General features: G+C 32.5%; 2 protein-coding genes across 2 annotated transcripts in view; one reads left to right on the forward strand and one right to left on the reverse strand.

Annotated features, from left to right (window-relative positions):
- Positions 1–6108: 6108 nt before the first annotated feature.
- Positions 6109–14974, reverse strand: LOC139501571 (mitochondrial coenzyme A diphosphatase NUDT8-like). The gene is made up of 5 exons (XM_071290689.1): positions 14891–14974; positions 8627–9089; positions 7824–7956; positions 7223–7306; positions 6109–6688 (listed from the first exon to the last, which is right to left on the reverse strand). The coding sequence occupies exons 2-5, from the start codon at positions 8932–8934 to the stop codon at positions 6476–6478; spliced, it is 738 nt and encodes a 245-aa protein (XP_071146790.1). The 5' UTR covers positions 8935–9089; positions 14891–14974; the 3' UTR covers positions 6109–6475.
- A 192-nt stretch (positions 14975–15166) lies between these two features.
- LOC139501573 (glutathione S-transferase kappa 1-like) overlaps positions 15167–16902 on the forward strand; it is a 32011-nt gene continuing 30275 nt past the window's right edge. Inside the window, exon 1 of the mRNA XM_071290691.1 lies at positions 15167–15276. Coding sequence (XP_071146792.1) covers positions 15202–15276 — 75 coding nt within the window. The 5' untranslated portion in view covers positions 15167–15201. The remainder of the gene's footprint in view (positions 15277–16902) is intronic.

Genomic DNA, 16902 nt, shown 5'->3' on the forward strand with positions numbered 1-16902 from the left:
TTTGTTCCCTAAACATTTTCCATCTGAACTTACTATTTTCTTTTAGACATAAACAATATGTTAATGTACCCTAGGACATTCGTTCTGAACATGCATGAAATATTTGCCACTGGACGTTAAACAACCAACAACCAATCAATATATCATGTATATAGGACATTGTCTTAGTATAAAGCTGGCATTTAAGGTAGCGCCTTCCTCATATTATATATACACCAATGAAAATTTCTGTGGATCAAACTAGTGAAGGATGCAAAAGATACCACAGGGATCATTAAACTCTAGTCAAATACGCACTGACAATTCCATGGCAAAAAAAATAAATGCTTTGCTGAGGGCAGCCTGATACGACTGCAGAGGTCAAACCCTGAACTGTTGGGGCAAATTTAGACACAATATTCAAGCTTAATACTGTCTGAATTTGGATTGTGATCACATTTTTGCCATAATATAGGTTTCTGACACAAAATAAATGTGGTTAAAGATCTTACAAATCTATTGCACAATACTGTAAAATTGAAGATTTCTTCTTGAAACTTTAAAAAAAAAAATTGCAGTCTTATAAAACACCAAAAGACAAACAACAGTATACAACCAGATGCTCCGCAGGGCGTAGCTTTATACGACCGCAGAGGTTGAACCCTGAACGGTTAGGGCAAGTATGGACACAACATTCAAGCTGGATTCAGCTCTAAATTTGGATTGTGATTAAATAGTTGACACAGCATAGGTTTCTGACACAGAATGAATGTGTTCTAATGAACTTAAAATTTTTGTTTCTCTTAGAGCAATTCACTATGCTGTTGAATATTAATCCTCTCAAAAAAATGTTTGAAGAAATTTTCTTTTTTATTTATGAAATTTCAAATGATAAAAATTGAACCCAATTTTTTTAATCACATCCCCCTTTCCCTTATTCCAAAACTAATCTCAATTAAAATTTCTAATGGAGTTTGCAACAATAACGACTCATTTAAATACATCATAAAATATTAAGATGTAAAAAAACTGCTTGTTATCACTGAATGGTAAAGATTATTTTAATTTATCAGTTGGTAGTAAAAAGTGAATATACATTGTATATTGTATACATGGTATATAACAAAGATTTAAGTTGATTCTGGACAAAGAAAGATAACTCCAATTAAAAAAAAATCTTGCTATTGCACAATATTTTGCAATTAGATATTTCTTGCTTACTATTCTGGACAAAGAAAGATAACTCTAATTAAATTTTTTTTTGATATTTCACAATATTGTGCAATTAGATATTTCTTGCCATTGTGCAATACTGTGCAATTGAAAAGACTTGCTATTGCACAATACTTAATATAATAATTTTAGATCCTGATTTGGACCAACTTGAAAACTGGGCCCATAATAAAAAATCTAAGTACATTTTTGGATTCAGCATATCAAAGAACTTCAAGATTTCAATTTTTGTTAAAATCAGACTAAGTTTAATTTTGGACCCTTTGGACTTTAGTGTAGACCAATTTGAAAACAGGACCAAAAATGAAGAATCTACATACACAGTTAGATTTGGTATATCAAAGAACCCCATTTATTCAATTTTTGATGAAATCAAACAAAGTTTAATTTTGGACCCTGATTTGGACCAACTTGAAAACTGGGCCAATAATCAAGAATCTAAGTACATTTTTAGATTCAGCATATCAAAGAACCTAACTGATTCATTTTTTGTCAAAATCAAACTAAGTTTAATTTTGGACCCTTTGGACCTTAATGTAGACCAATTTGAAAACGTGACCAAAAGTTAAGAATCTACATACACAGTCATGACAGTTAGATTCAGCATATCAAAGAACCCCAATTATTCAATTTTGATGAAATCAAACAAAAGTTTAATTTTGGACCCTTTGGGCTCCTTATTATGTTGGGACCAAAACTCCCAAAATCAAACCCAACCTTTCTTTTATGGTCATAAACCTTGTGTTTAAATTTCATAGATTTCTATTTACTTATACTAACGTTATGGTGCGAAAACCAAGAAAAATGCTTATTTGGGTCCCTTTTTGGCCCCTAATTCCTAAACTGTTGGGACCTAAACTCCCAAAATCAATACCAACCTTCCTTTTGTAGTCATTAACATTGTGTTTAAATTTCATTGATTTCTATTTACTTAAACTAATGTTATTGTGCGAAAACCAAGAATAATGCTTATTTGGGCCCTTTTTTGGCCCCTAATTCCTAAACTGTTGAGACCAAAACTCCCAAAATCAATCCCAACCGTTCTTTTGTGGTCATAAACCTTGTGTCAAAATTTCATAGATTTCTATTAACTTAAACTAAAGTTATAGTGCGAAAACCAAGAAAATGCTTATTTGGGCCCTTTTTGGCCCCTAATTCCTAAAATGTTGGGACCAAAACTCCCAAAATCAATACCAACCTTCCTTTTGTGGTCATAAACCTTGTGTTAAAATTTCATAGATTTCCATTCACTTTTACTAAAGTTAGAGTGCGAAAACTAAAAGTATTCGGACGCCGGACGACGACGACGACGACGACGACGACGACGACGCCGACGCTGACGCCAACGTGATAGCAATATACGACGAAAATTTTTTCAAAATTTGCGGTCGTATAAAAACATGGAACTGAGCATCACAAATTCTACCAATAACGGAGGGTGGTTCTGTCAAAGGGTAAACACACCCTGCTCCACATGTGGCACCTGTCATGTTGATCACAAATTCTACCAATAATGGAGGGTGATCTTTGGTTCTGTCAAAGGGTAAACACATCCTGCTCCACATGTGGCACCTGTCGTGTTGATCACAAATTCTACCAATAACGGAGGGTGATCTCTGGTTCTGCCAAAGGGTAAACACACCCTGCTCCACATGTGGCACCTGTCATGTTGATCACAAATTCTACCAATAACGGAGGGTGATCTTTGGTTCTGTCAAAGGGTAAACACACCCTGCTCCACATGTGGCACCTGTCATGTTGATCACAAATTCTACCAATAATGGAGGGTGATCTTTGGTTCTGTCAAAGGGTAAACACATCCTGCTCCACATGTGGCACCTGTCGTGTTGATCACAAATTCTACCAATAACGGAGGGTGATCTCTGGTTCTGCCAAAGGGTAAACACATCCTGCTCCACATGTTGCACCTGTCGTGTTGATCACAAATTCTACCAATAACGGAGGGTGATCTCTGGTTCTGCCAAAGGGTAAACACACCCTGCTCCACATGTGGCACCTGTCATGTTGATCACAAATTCTACCAATAACGGAGGGTAATCTCTTGTTCTGCCAAAGGGTAAACACATCCTGCTCCACATGTGGCACCTGTTGTGTTGCTCATGCAGATGGAGGGAGATCTCTTGTTCTGTCAAAGGGTAAACATATCCTGCTCCACATGTGGCACCTGTTATTTTACTCATGCAGATGGAGGGAGATCTCTGGTTCTGCCAAAGGGTAAACACATCCTGCTCCACATGTGGGACCTGTTGTGTTGCTGATGCAAGTATAAACCTGGTGATAAGTATTAATTCAGAAGGTGACCTTCAATGAAAAGAAGGCAAAAACAATTGGAAAGTATCCATTGTCATCTGTAAAACAAATACGGCATAACAGTTAACCAACTCATGATGTTTACTGCACCACTTGGAACTCTTGTGTCATGCCTTCTTAGGCAGCAACCATTTGATTTTCTGGGGGGGGGCTATGGTTTTTTTTTCTGTACAAACTTTTTTTTTCGCCTGCGGCGAAAAACAATCTATTTTTTTTGCGACAAGTCGAAAACAATTTTTTTCTTTCAATTTTAACATTACATATAGTGGCAGCTGAGGGTGTAACAAACAATTTTTTTTTTTCAGAATTCAAAACAAATTATTTTTTTCTCCAAAAACTGGAAACAAACTTTTTTTTCCAAAAAAAACCATAGCCCCCCCCAGAAAATCAAATGGTTGCTGCCTTATAAGCTTCAATGTCTGGAATATCATATCAACAGGGAGATATATACTCAATACAAGGTACAAGATATGCTTCAGACTACAGCGGATTCTTTAATTTCTTGCTACCAATCGTTGACTGAGGAAAACTTGAGTTTTCAGGCATATTTGATTTCATTGTTTTTTAAAAGTCTGCATAAATTTCTGTACTAAATTTGTAGTTTGTTGGACATTTGAATTCATGATTCCTGGGGAAATTAGTATATGACGAATCATAATGAATCCCAGTAAGCTGTTTCTGTTTTATTATTAATTTCAAGTTCATTGGGATGATGTGTATGACATAGTCACCCAACTTTAAATTATTAAGTGGAAGGACATCATCTATAAATGGAAACATGAAAATAAAGGATAATGCTAGCTTCTTTTCATTCTTCAGAAGAATCTTCGACTACAGGATATATTAGGTAAATGTCAATGACACTGCAACCCAACAACAGGTTTTATTTGAACTTGACTTCATTTAACAGGTCATTGCTTAATGTTAAGATTAAATATAAGCCTTAGGTCAACTAAATTTGTTGTATGGAAGGATTGTTAGGTCAATATGTCCATGTGGCAGGTATAATCTGACCTTGACCTCAATTTCATGGTTCATTGGTCGATGTTAAGTTTCCATGGTTAGGTTTGTTTCTTACATACTACACTGAATAAGCAGTTGGACAGCTATATTTAATGCAGATTGATTGTAAGGTGTACATGTCTGTCTGGCATTGTTCATCTGACCTTGACCTGATTTTCATGGGTAATTGTCAATGTTTGGTTTTCTTAGTTAATAAAATTGAGAATGGAAATGGGGAATGTGTCAAAGAGACAACAACCCGACTATATTTAGAGCAGACAACAGCAGAAGGTCACCAACAGGTCTTCAATGCAGCGAGAAATTTCCGCACCCGGAGGCATCCTTCAGCTGGCCCCTAAACAAATACATATACTAGTTCAGTGATAATGAATGCCATACTAAACTCCAAATTGTAAGTCTGTTTCTTAGAAACTATAAGCAATAGGTCAACTATATTTGGTGTATTGAATGATTGTAAGGTGTACATGTATTATTTGTTTGGTTTATATGACACTGACCTCATTTTCTTTCATGTTAGGTTTATGTTGTAGTAAAGTTTTATATTTAGGACAATCAACATAAAATCAATGGTTAGTAAAGAAGGCAAGATATTTCAGTGTTTGCACTCTTGATTTTTTTTTTTCAGGTCATCTGGCCTTGACCTCATTTTCATGGTTAATTGTTTAATGTTCGGTTTTCTTGGTTCAGTCTGTTTTTTAGAAACTTTAAGCACTAGGTCAACTACATTTGTTTTATTGAATGATTGTAAGGTGAACGTGTATTATTTGTTTGGTTTATTTGACCTTGACCTCATTTTCTTTCATGTTAAGATTATGTGATACTTGTAGGAAAGCTTTATATTTAGGACAATCAACATAAAATCAATGGTTAGTAAATAAGGCGAGACATTTCAGTGTTTATAAAAAAGAAGATGTGGTATGATTGCCAATGAGACAACTAACCACAAAAGACCAAAATGACACAGACATTAACAACTATAGGTCACCGTACGGCCTTCAACAATGAGCAAAGCCCATACCGCATAGTCAGCTATAAAAGGCCCCGATAGACAATGTAAAACAATTCAAACGAGAAAACTAACTGCCTTATTTATGTAAAAAAATGTATGAAAAACAAATATGTAACACATAAACAAACGACAACCACTGAATTACAGGCTCCTGACTTGGGACAGGCACATACATAAATAATGTGGCGGGGTTAAACATGTTAGCGGGATCCCAACCCTCCCCCTAACCTGGGACAGTGGAACAGTACAACATAACGTCATAAGAACGAACTATAAAAATCAGTTGAAAAAGGCTTAACTCATCAGATGCACAAAAATACAAGTGGACGTTTGCACTCTTGTTGATTTTTTTCAATTTTTTTCATGCATGATGATGCTGAGGACTAATACAATATATGTTTTAATTATCATTGAAAGTTGTACAATGACCTATATTTGGTTACATCCTGGTTCTTTAGTCTCTGTTGATTATTTGTTGCCCTAGTAATAATATCACATCTCATTTTTTTTTTTATATTCACTAACATTCAACAGAAAATATAATAAATTTATTGATTTTGATAAATAACAATAGCTAGATACAAGCTTGTAACCTTCAAATCACAGGAACAATACAAATTCAAATAAATAATCAATAAAACAAAGTCTTCAGATCACAACCTATTTTTCATATAATTCTTCATATATTCCCTTCCAATTTTAAAACCAGTTATATATATGATCTGAAGGCCCTCACTTTTATTCATAATTGGTAAGTTTGTTTAATTCTTTTTTCTCATTTCTCTATGCATCTCTTTGTACTAGATATATACCTAAGTTTTAAAACATTTTCTTCACTGATATTTAATGAACAATCTTTAAAAAAAAATAATGCCTAGTTTAAATTGGTAAAGATCAGGATCATCTATGCCTAAGTTTAAAATGATAAAGTTCAGGAACTATAAGTCCTAATAGTTGGTGTACAAAAATAGCTGTAAGTCCCCAAATTCTGTGTTGACCTCCAGTATAGACAGGTAAAGTATATCCTTCAACTGACTTAATGTCTCTTCGAAACTGTGTACTATGGACATTGTTACACAGGGAATCTATTGATCTGGTAAAAACAGATGTAGCCTAAAAAGAAAAAAAAAACACATGCAAATGTACTTCAATCATTGCTATGAATTTTAAGAATTTATCAACATAATCTATTGAAATTAACAGTGGTCACAGAGATATATATCACATCTTTTTATTTTATTTCATAGTGATTACTTTTATAAGTAGAAGGCCATTTTAATTTCAAAATTAAAATGGCTATATTAATACTACAATCTGTTTGAAACTTTTTTGATTTTAAGAAAGAAGTATAAATACCCCCAAAATCAGGGCTCATTTTAATTGAAATTAGGCCGTAAGCTTCTTTAATTGACATATTTCATATTGTTTATGTCATTGACCTTTTATAGCAGACTTTACAGTATGGGTTTTCTCATTATTGAAGACCTTATGATTGCCTTTAATTGCTTACATCCACTTCATTTAAACTTTGGTGGTCACCGGATAGTTGCCTTTAATTGTTTGCTTCCACGTTATTAGAACTTTAGGGATAGATGTCTTGTTGGCAATCTAACAACATCTCCTTATTTTCACATAAAGTATACTCACTTCATCTTTATTGAGGTGAAGTGAACTAAGATCTATTTCTCCACAATGACCAATAATAGGTACCACATTTAATGAACCGTCCCGCTGAAAAAAAATCAAATTTTTAAAAGAATACACCTTAAATGATATCTAAAAATAAATAGGAAGATAGCATTGGACAATGAAGAGGTCATTCAAATAACAAGCAAATATGCATATATCCAACACAAAAATTTGAATTATTAAAAAGGTTCAGTAATTTATATAGGTCCTTTTTGCCCCCTATTTATAGGCTGTTATTTCAAGACAAAAAGGGGTTTAATGGTTGATGCATAAAAGTTAATAAGTTAAACATTTTTTGATGTATGGGTGCATGACCATTATTCACCTGCACTCAAAAAAGGCTAAAAGAAAAAATTTAAAAGTCAAGGCCATTTCACATCTGACTAGTAACCAATTTAGTCACGATTATTATTTCATATATAATAATCTATACATAAAGGCCTCAAGAAGAAAAACCTGTGCCCTTTATGAGAAATTATTTGATGCATTAACAGAGGAAAACTTTAGGTTAAGTATGTATTTACAGTTCCCTAACAGGACTCAATTATTACCAACTTACATTACTTGGTGCAGGCATCATTTGTCCCCATATGTCTACATTCCCTTCTAGTAGTCCTATCTCTTCATGTGATTCTCTTAAAGCTGTGTGTATCAAATCTCTATCACCATCATCTTCTTTGCCACCTGGAAAACTTTGAAATTTTATAATTATGTCCCTTTTCCTTTCCTTAAAAAAAATTGAGAATGTGTTCATGGGACACAGATGATGGCCCTGCTTGACTATAATGTTATTAAGGGACATAACTAGAGAAATGTAAAAGTGATGCCACACAAATTTGAATTTGGTTTCATTTCTTTTTTACGTTTATAAGCATTGTGAATAAGTTTCATAACATTTAGTTGAGGCAAACTAAAGTTAGAGAATGAAAACAAAAAATTCAGCAATTTTCCCATTTATAACGGGGCCTAACTCAAGAACAGTAAAAAAGGAGCACATCAAATTCATCTTGATCTGTGTTTTGTGATAACAAGCATTGTGTATAAGTTTCATCACTTAGAGGATGGAAACTACTGTTCAAGAGTAACACTTAAAATGCCCCCTCAACAGGGGCATTAACAAAGGATTTAAAAAATAATTTGTTTTTAACAAAAGTGCAAAAACTGAAATGTCTCACCTGCTTTACTGACCACTGAGTTTATGTTAAAAGTTAGATTAAGACTTTACTACAAATACCACATGAACTATAACATTATAAGATCCATGAGTGACCATGACATAGTAAAATATTATCTTTCCGGTCTGTATCCACAAAAAATACTAACTTAAATTAATAAATCCAAAGTAACCAAAAAGTCTCTTACCATACTTCTCCTCTGTGTTTTGCCATGGTCATTGGACGTACCATAAATAACAATGAGGGCTCTCCATTTACTGTACATAACGGAATTAATACTGAGGCATTCCTTGCCCCTTTCTTTTTGAATTTCTCAGGAATTTTATTAGTGTAAGTGGATAACTTCTTTTGTACTGCAGTTTTATTATCTTCACTGAAAACATTCTTTAGACTGACATTTGCAGAACTTGAAATGTGTCTAGCAGCTAAATTTTTGCTAATAAAAGAAGAACATTTACACAGAGCACATGTCCATTTATGAGTTAGTAGTCTCATTTCAAAAGTCCAAAAGATTTAAAATGAACAAGTATCCTACAAGTCTAATTTCTCTTTAAACCATTTTCAGCAAGTACTTGTAAGCATATATACAAGTGGTTTAGCTCTTTTAGACTCTGACAATTTCTTTAATTATGCTGGCTGTTAAAATAATCCTGAAAAATATAAAAGCAAAACTAAGACAGTATTAACTAAATCATGAGTAAACCAGATGCTCCGCAGGGCGTAGCTTTATACGACCGCAGAGGTTGAACCCTGAACGGTTGGGGCAAGTATGGACACAACATTCAAGCTGGATTCAGCTCTAAATTTGGATTGTGATTAAATAGTTGACACAGCATAGGTTTCTGACACAGAATGAATGTGTTCTAATGAACTTAAAATTTTTGTTTTCTCTTAGGGCAATTCACTATGCTGTTGAATATTAATCCTCTCAAAAAAATGTTTGAAGAAATTTTCTTTTTTATTTATGAAATTTCAAATGAGAAAAATTGAACCCAATTTTTGTAATCACATCCCCCTTTCTCTTATTCCAAAACTAATCTCAATTAAAATTTCTAATGGAGTTTGCAACAATAACTACTCATTTAAATACATCATAAAATATTAAGATGTAAAAAAACTGCTTGTTATCACTGAATGGTAAAGATTATTTTAATTTATCAGTGTGTAGTAAAAAGTGAATATACATTGTATATTGAACTCGTCTAAACAACAACCCAACAATGTTAGATCTGTAAATTTGCTTTCGCAAATTTTTGGTTCTTCCCTCGCCAGGATTCGAACCCATGCTACTGTGATATTGTGACACCAAATCGCCTGCACTGCAGCCGTCCCGCTAGACCACACGACCACCTGGGCTCTCAAAAAAGAGCTTTCGCTGGCCATGTGTTACATTGTATATTGTATATAACAAAGATTTAAGTTGATTCTGGACAAAGAAAGATAACTCCAATTTAAAAAAAAACTTGCTATTGCACAATATTTTGCAATTAGATATTTCTTGCTTACTATTCTGGACAAAGAAAGATAACTCTAATTAAAAAAAAATTTGCTATTTCACAATATTGTGCAATTAGGCAGCAACCATTTGATTTTCTGGGGGGGGGCTATGGTTTTTTTTGGAAAAAAAAGTTTGTTTCCAGGTCTTGGTGAAAAAAATAATTTGTTTTGGACCCTGAGTAAAGAAAATTGTTTGTTTCACCCTCAGCTGCCACTATATGTAATGCTAAAATTGAAAGAAAAAAATTGTCTTCGGTTTGTCGCTAAAAAACTAGATTGTTCTTCGCCGAAGGCGAAAAAAAAAGTTTGCACAGAAAAAAACCCCATAGCCCCCCCCAGAAAATCAAATGGTTGCTGCCTTAGATATTTCTTGCCATTGCGCAATACTGTTCAATTGAAAAGACTTGCTATTGCACAATACTTAATATAATAATTTTAGATCCTGATTTGGACCAACTTGAAAACTGGGCCCATAATAAAAAATCTAAGTACATTTTTGGATTCAGCATATCAAAGAACCCCAAGATTTCAATTTTTGTTAAAATTAGACTAAGTTTAATTTTGGACCCTTTGGACTTTAGTGTAGACCAATTTGAAAACAGGACCAAAAATGAAGAATCTACATACACAGTTAGATTTGGTATATCAAAGAACCCCATTTATTCAATTTTTGATGAAATCAAACAAAGTTTAATTTTGGACCCTGATTTGGACCAACTTGAAAACTGGGCCAATAATCAAGAATCTAAGTACATTTTTAGATTCAGCATATCAAAGAACCTAACTGATTCATTTTTTGTCAAAATCAAACTAAGTTTAATTTTGGACCCTTTGGACCTTAATGTAGACCAATTTGAAAACGGGACCAAAAGTTAAGAATCTACATACACAGTCATGACAGTTAGATTCGGCATATCAAAGAACCCCAATTATTCAATTTTGGATAAAATTTTAGTTTAATTTTGGACCCTTTGGGCCCCTTATTCTGTTGGGACCAAAACTCCCAAAATCAATACCAACCTGCCTTTTATGGTCATAAACCTTGTGTTTAAATTTCATAGATTTCTATTTACTTATACTAACGTTATGGTGCGAAAACCAAGAAAAATGCTTATTTGGGTCCCTTTTTGGCCCCTAATTCCTAAACTGTTGGGACCTAAACTCCCAAAATCAATACCAACCTTCCTTTTGTAGTCATTAACATTGTGTTTAAATTTCATTGATTTCTATTTACTTAAACTAAAGTTATTGTGCGAAAACCAAGAATAATGCTTATTTGGGCCCTTTTTTGGCCCCTAATTCCTAAACTGTTGAAACCAAAACTCCCAAAATCAATCCCAACCGTTCTTTTGTGGTCATAAACCTTGTGTCAAAATTTCATAGATTTCTATTAACTTAAACTAAAGTTATTGTGCGAAAACCAAAAAAATGCTTATTTGGGCCCTTTTTGGCCCCTAATTCCTAAAATGTTGGAACCAAAACTCCAAAAATCAATACCAACCTTCCTTTTGTGGTCATAAACCTTGTGTTAAAATTTCATACATTTCCATTCACTTTTACTAAAGTTAGAGTGCGAAAACTAAAAGTATTCGGACGACGACGACGACGACGACGCCAACGTGATACAGTCAGGAGTACTACTTGTAGAAGTGTATTATATTTACTTAAAGAAGTAAAAAAAAATATACACATACAAGTAAATTTGTAGGATACTTATACAAGTGAATTTTATTTACTTGTATAGGTTAAAAAAAAATTGGCTTAGTTATGTCCCTTAGGCATTCAGAATTTTTTACTTGTATTTATAAGTAAAAAAATCATCCTTTCTTTTTTTCTTGAATTCTTAAGATTTATTTGCTCTAATAGAATTTTAAATTGTGTACCCTTTACAGATGTCTTTACTAATCATTTAAGTGTAATTTCATGGACAATGAAAATCCCATTTGTCTGTTACCTTCATAACACTGCTCATTTACAAGCCCCAAAGGAGCAATTTTCGATTGCCTTGCGCAAATATATAAGATCTTTGCTCAATCAGTTTCTTTGATGAATTAATGAGATGAAACATTGAACTTTAATGAAAAAATTTAAGCAAACCTGGGAAAAATCATTAAAGGCATGATTTCACATCTCAAAACTTGAGGATTTTTGTGGGATTGTAAGAAAAATTTACTTATACAAGTAAATTTTTTAGAAAATTAAGGGGAGATTATTCAAACATTATTTATTTACTTATATGTGTATATTTTTTTTTACTTCTTCAAGTAAATAAAATACACTTGTACAAGTACCCTGACTGTGATAGCAATATACGACGAAAATTTTTTCAAATTTTGCGGTCGTATAAAAAAACAAAACAAAATGTTCAACCTGCTTCAATAATCATTTTCTGTTTTGTTTGTTAATACATTGTAGGTGTTACATGTATCTTTTAAATTCATTCATGCATATCTCATTAATTCAACTTTGAGCCTTTTATAACTTTTAAAGTCTGTTTTCTGTCTTTTGGTTGGGTTGTTGCCTCTTTGACATATTCCCTGTTTCCATTCTCAATTTTACATCATATAGTAATTAGTATGGGTTTTAATCATGATTAAGGTGGCTCGGGCCTATTCAAAGTTTCTATCAGAAGTGCCGTATTTTTGGTTATTTTATTCTTTAAACAAAATGAATCAAATTGATCGAATAAAAATAGGGGGTCACGGACCATTTAAGCTCAAAATTTTACTTTTAAACAGGTATGTTAAAGGGACCATTTTTCAATGAAATGATAGGGAAAATGGAGGTGTTGACATATTTTTATCGGAATATCAAAAAAACGTTCTATGACAATTGGTCCAAAACTGCAATATGAAAAGCTGGAATATAGCTTCAAAGAATGAGCCAACAAAAAAAATAGGTCACCGATAAGCAAAAAAAAAATTTTTGCCTTAAAACCCAAATTTTGGCGAGAAAATGGTGAAAATGGGTGAAATGTCACTTTGACCCTTTAAAAAATACGGATAATAACGAAAATATTCTTTTAGTCATATAACAACAATGATTTAACATTTCTAATCCATCAAAATATTTAGAAAAATTATGTTGAATTTACGACAAATACTTTTGCAATTCATGCGTGAAATTATGCGCAGTCAAATAGTCCCGAGCCACCTTAATAGTAGAAAAACCACTTGGAGCCAAATGGGATTAATATAACCTTCAAGTTCTTACTAAAGACTTACTAAAATGAAAAAAATGTGTTACTTATCGCAACAAAAAGAATACAAATATATGGCTTCAAGAATATTTTTATACTACCGGTACTAAATCAAAAATAATTTTAAAGAAAAAAAGTAAATAAATTAATTTGAACAAGGATTTGTATTGTCTTACTATACAAATCCTTGATTTGAAGAAAACTGACAGCACCATTGCAAAATTTGAAAAATGAAAATCCACAAAAAATACATATGATAGAAAACTAAAGATTGGGCAACATGAACCACACCATACAAAAACCAGGGGTGAACTCATGTGCTCCTAGTCCAAAAGAGTAAGCAATGATGGCACAATCTAGGAAAACCAGACAGGATTATGGTTACGACAATTGAACAATATCTGTAGGCACCTAACACACAGATAGCTCAGCCCATAAAAACATTCAACCCACTTTACTTGTAGTGGTGTTCATCATGTTTATCAAACTTTTGAAGGAATGCATTCATGAATTGGAACCTTTGGTTCCAAAGATTCCTTGTGACTAGTAACCATCTATCAAAGAAATCATAAAAGGAAATGCAAGCTCTGTTACATATCATTCCAACTTAGAGATCTATACTCCATATGCAGGGGTCATTAACAGTCGTACAAAGAATTGCTGAAGTTGAAAGCAGGTTCCATTGCACTATATATTGACCAGATTGAGTGTGGATAAAATGAGAATTTGTATGAATATTTTTGGTTGTATTTGTTAATAGTGGTTGGTATGCTTGAGCATGTTGAGGGTCGTAAATTATGCGGACCACTTTAATGATTATTAACGGTAAAATTTTTTGCCAAATGACATTATTTAAAAGGTAATTTTTGGTGAATGATGATAAAATGTACACTTTCATATAGACAATAAAAAAATCGACTGATCTTGACAACTCACTTTAATTTTACTCCAAGATAGAGGAAACTCCCAACAGTATTAATTGAGACCTCTGACAAATTACACGAACGATAAAGACATTTTAAATTAACAAATCGCAGTAAAATTTTAATCAATTTGATATGGGGACAAAGTCCCCAATTACAGTAGAAAAATCAATAAAAAATATTTTTTTTTAAATCGGTAAAATTTCCAGAATTTTTCATTCTACTAATGAACTCAAAATCGTTAACTTTTTTTTCAGATCTACTTCCTGTTCTGGTCTTGTTTGCATGAGACTTAGAATAAAATATATATTTATCAACATATCAACAAATATAGGACGGAATTCAACACCCAATCATTTTTAATAAGTGTTTGATAATATGAAAAAAACGTTACCTGATAACAGCCTTTCTTTGTTTACATTGAATATGACGTCATAACTTAAATAACATCACAACTATATCCCTAACAACAAAACCAATATCGGAAACGTTACGGTATTGCCGTTTCTTTTATCAACATGTTTGATTAAAAAAAAAATGAATACAGACTTCATCCCCATTTACAGATAATGCCTGCCTCATATTAGCCGAAATATCTGTCTGACGCCTGACGGTATAGGGCATTTAATACTACGTTATGTCTGAACTCTTGTTTTGCTGTCTAATTTAGTGATTAACTGATTAAATCAGATCTTAATAAATTTCATTTCAATTTTAAAATTTTCATGTTAATATGATATATTTGTACATTTATCCAACGGTCTTCTGACATTATATGTATGCTTTTATTAAAAATTTTATAGAGATTCATCATAGAAAAAATGCTTCTCACTTTCTTACAGTTAAATTATCTATCAGGACAATTTGCAACAACTACTGGCTCAAAGCCTTTGTCAAAGGTCGTTGTTTTTAGAGCAAATACAATTTACAGAATTATACAAAAAACGAAACTTTCCTTTATAGGCAGTAAATTTTTCTTAAAATTATTACGAACGAATTATTGTCTCAAACAAAGTTTCTTATAGATCTTTTTAAAGTGAAAAACTTTTATAAAATAAATATAAGTTACCTCAAATATAAAAATATTATGTATAATTTAGTTTCGTTTTTTATTTATCTTAATTTTGAATTTTTAAATTAAAGATGGCTGCGCCCATGAAGAAAACTGTGGAATTGTTTTACGATGTTGTTTCGCCGTATTCTTGGATAGCGTTTGAAGTATTTAGATTTTATTTATGTTACTTAGTAAAATAACCCTTTAGAATATTCCATAAAACATTCGGAACACGATGACATTGTATATTTACATTCTTTCAGCTCTAATTATATCAGATCAGATCAAGATCAATAATATAAGGCAGGCATTACCTTAGCTGCGGAACCGTAGCTCTTAGGTCCTTATGTTATTTGGTCCTGATGTTATTTTTTTACTATTTGCCGACCATCTATGGTCTTGAACTTTTGACGCATACAACAATCACTTTTCCATTGTGGCGTCAGATATTTTGTTTTATGACCTCAAATTTTACGGGAACCTGTGTGATATCCAGTAATGGTGGACAAATACCGATAAGGTGTATGGGGACGAAGTCTGTATGAATTATTTTTTGGTGTAACTTAAATATTTGTTAAAAAGAGAAAGGGAAATACCGTAACGTTTCCAATTTTGGTTCTGTTGTTAGGGATTTTACTTGTGACGTTATTTAAGTTATGACGTTATGTTCAATGTAAACAAAGAAATGTAATTCATCAGGTACCGTCAATTCGAATCAAAGACAAAGAATTATTAAAAATGAAATATTGGTATTGTGTTCCTTTGAGTTCCTATATTTTACTAGACTACTCGATCGATCAAAGTCTCACAACAACGAGTCCTGAAGAAGGAAGTAGATTTCTGCGTTCTACGCAAATGAAGGAATTAAAAAAAGCGACAAAGAAAGTTTGAACGATTTGGAGTTTATTATTACAATGACAATGAAAATTTCGGGAAATTTTCCCAATATTTTTTTTTTTTTTTATCGATTTTTTTACTGTAATAGGGGACTTCGTTGCCATATAAGAAAAATGATTCTGTTTAGTTTCATTCAAGATTTTTAGCTTCAGATCAAATACTGAAATAGGGTGCACTATAGTGAATTGAACAAATACCGTATAGGCTACATATGATATTGTAGGATTAAATAGTATCCCCCATTAAATGATGTTTCATGGACATTTCATAGTGAAATCATATCCAAATTGCATAAAAGTCTTGTCTAATACCAAATAATTTAATTAACAAAAAATGATAAGTCTTAATAGACATTTCATTGTTTTTAATTTCAAAGTGCTTGGCCTTCATTCTAAATGATCTTCTTTCATTATTATTTTACTCTGGAGGGTATTGACCATCACAAGAAAGTCATATAACTGTTTATATTCACCATTTTCCATTTTTGTTTTACATCTGTGTTGTCTTGATTTAAATTTCAATTATGATTTAACTAATAGAAAAATATTTCAATGTTTGCTAAATTATTTCCCTTTAAGGACAGAAAAAAAAGCTACACTATGAAAAATTGTCCCTTGTGACATATTTTTATAAAACATCCATAAAATTATGTCCAAGTACTAGGGACAATTTTTCACTAAAGGAGACACTATTTTATAGTTCACAAATGTGATATTCTGTCACGTGGATGAAATTTCACAGATGAACTGTGAAATATAGTTCAAGAAGACACAAATGCATGGGACACTTTTTTGGCTTAGGCCAAAAAAAAATATATGTCTGTTTAAGGTTACCCGACGGACCCTATTTTGAGCGCTGACCCTAAGCCCTTTTATTTCTGTTGTAAAGTGAAA

This window comes from Mytilus edulis, chromosome 13, assembly GCF_963676685.1.
Source record: "Mytilus edulis chromosome 13, xbMytEdul2.2, whole genome shotgun sequence".
Classification (NCBI taxonomy): domain Eukaryota; kingdom Metazoa; phylum Mollusca; class Bivalvia; order Mytilida; family Mytilidae; genus Mytilus; species Mytilus edulis.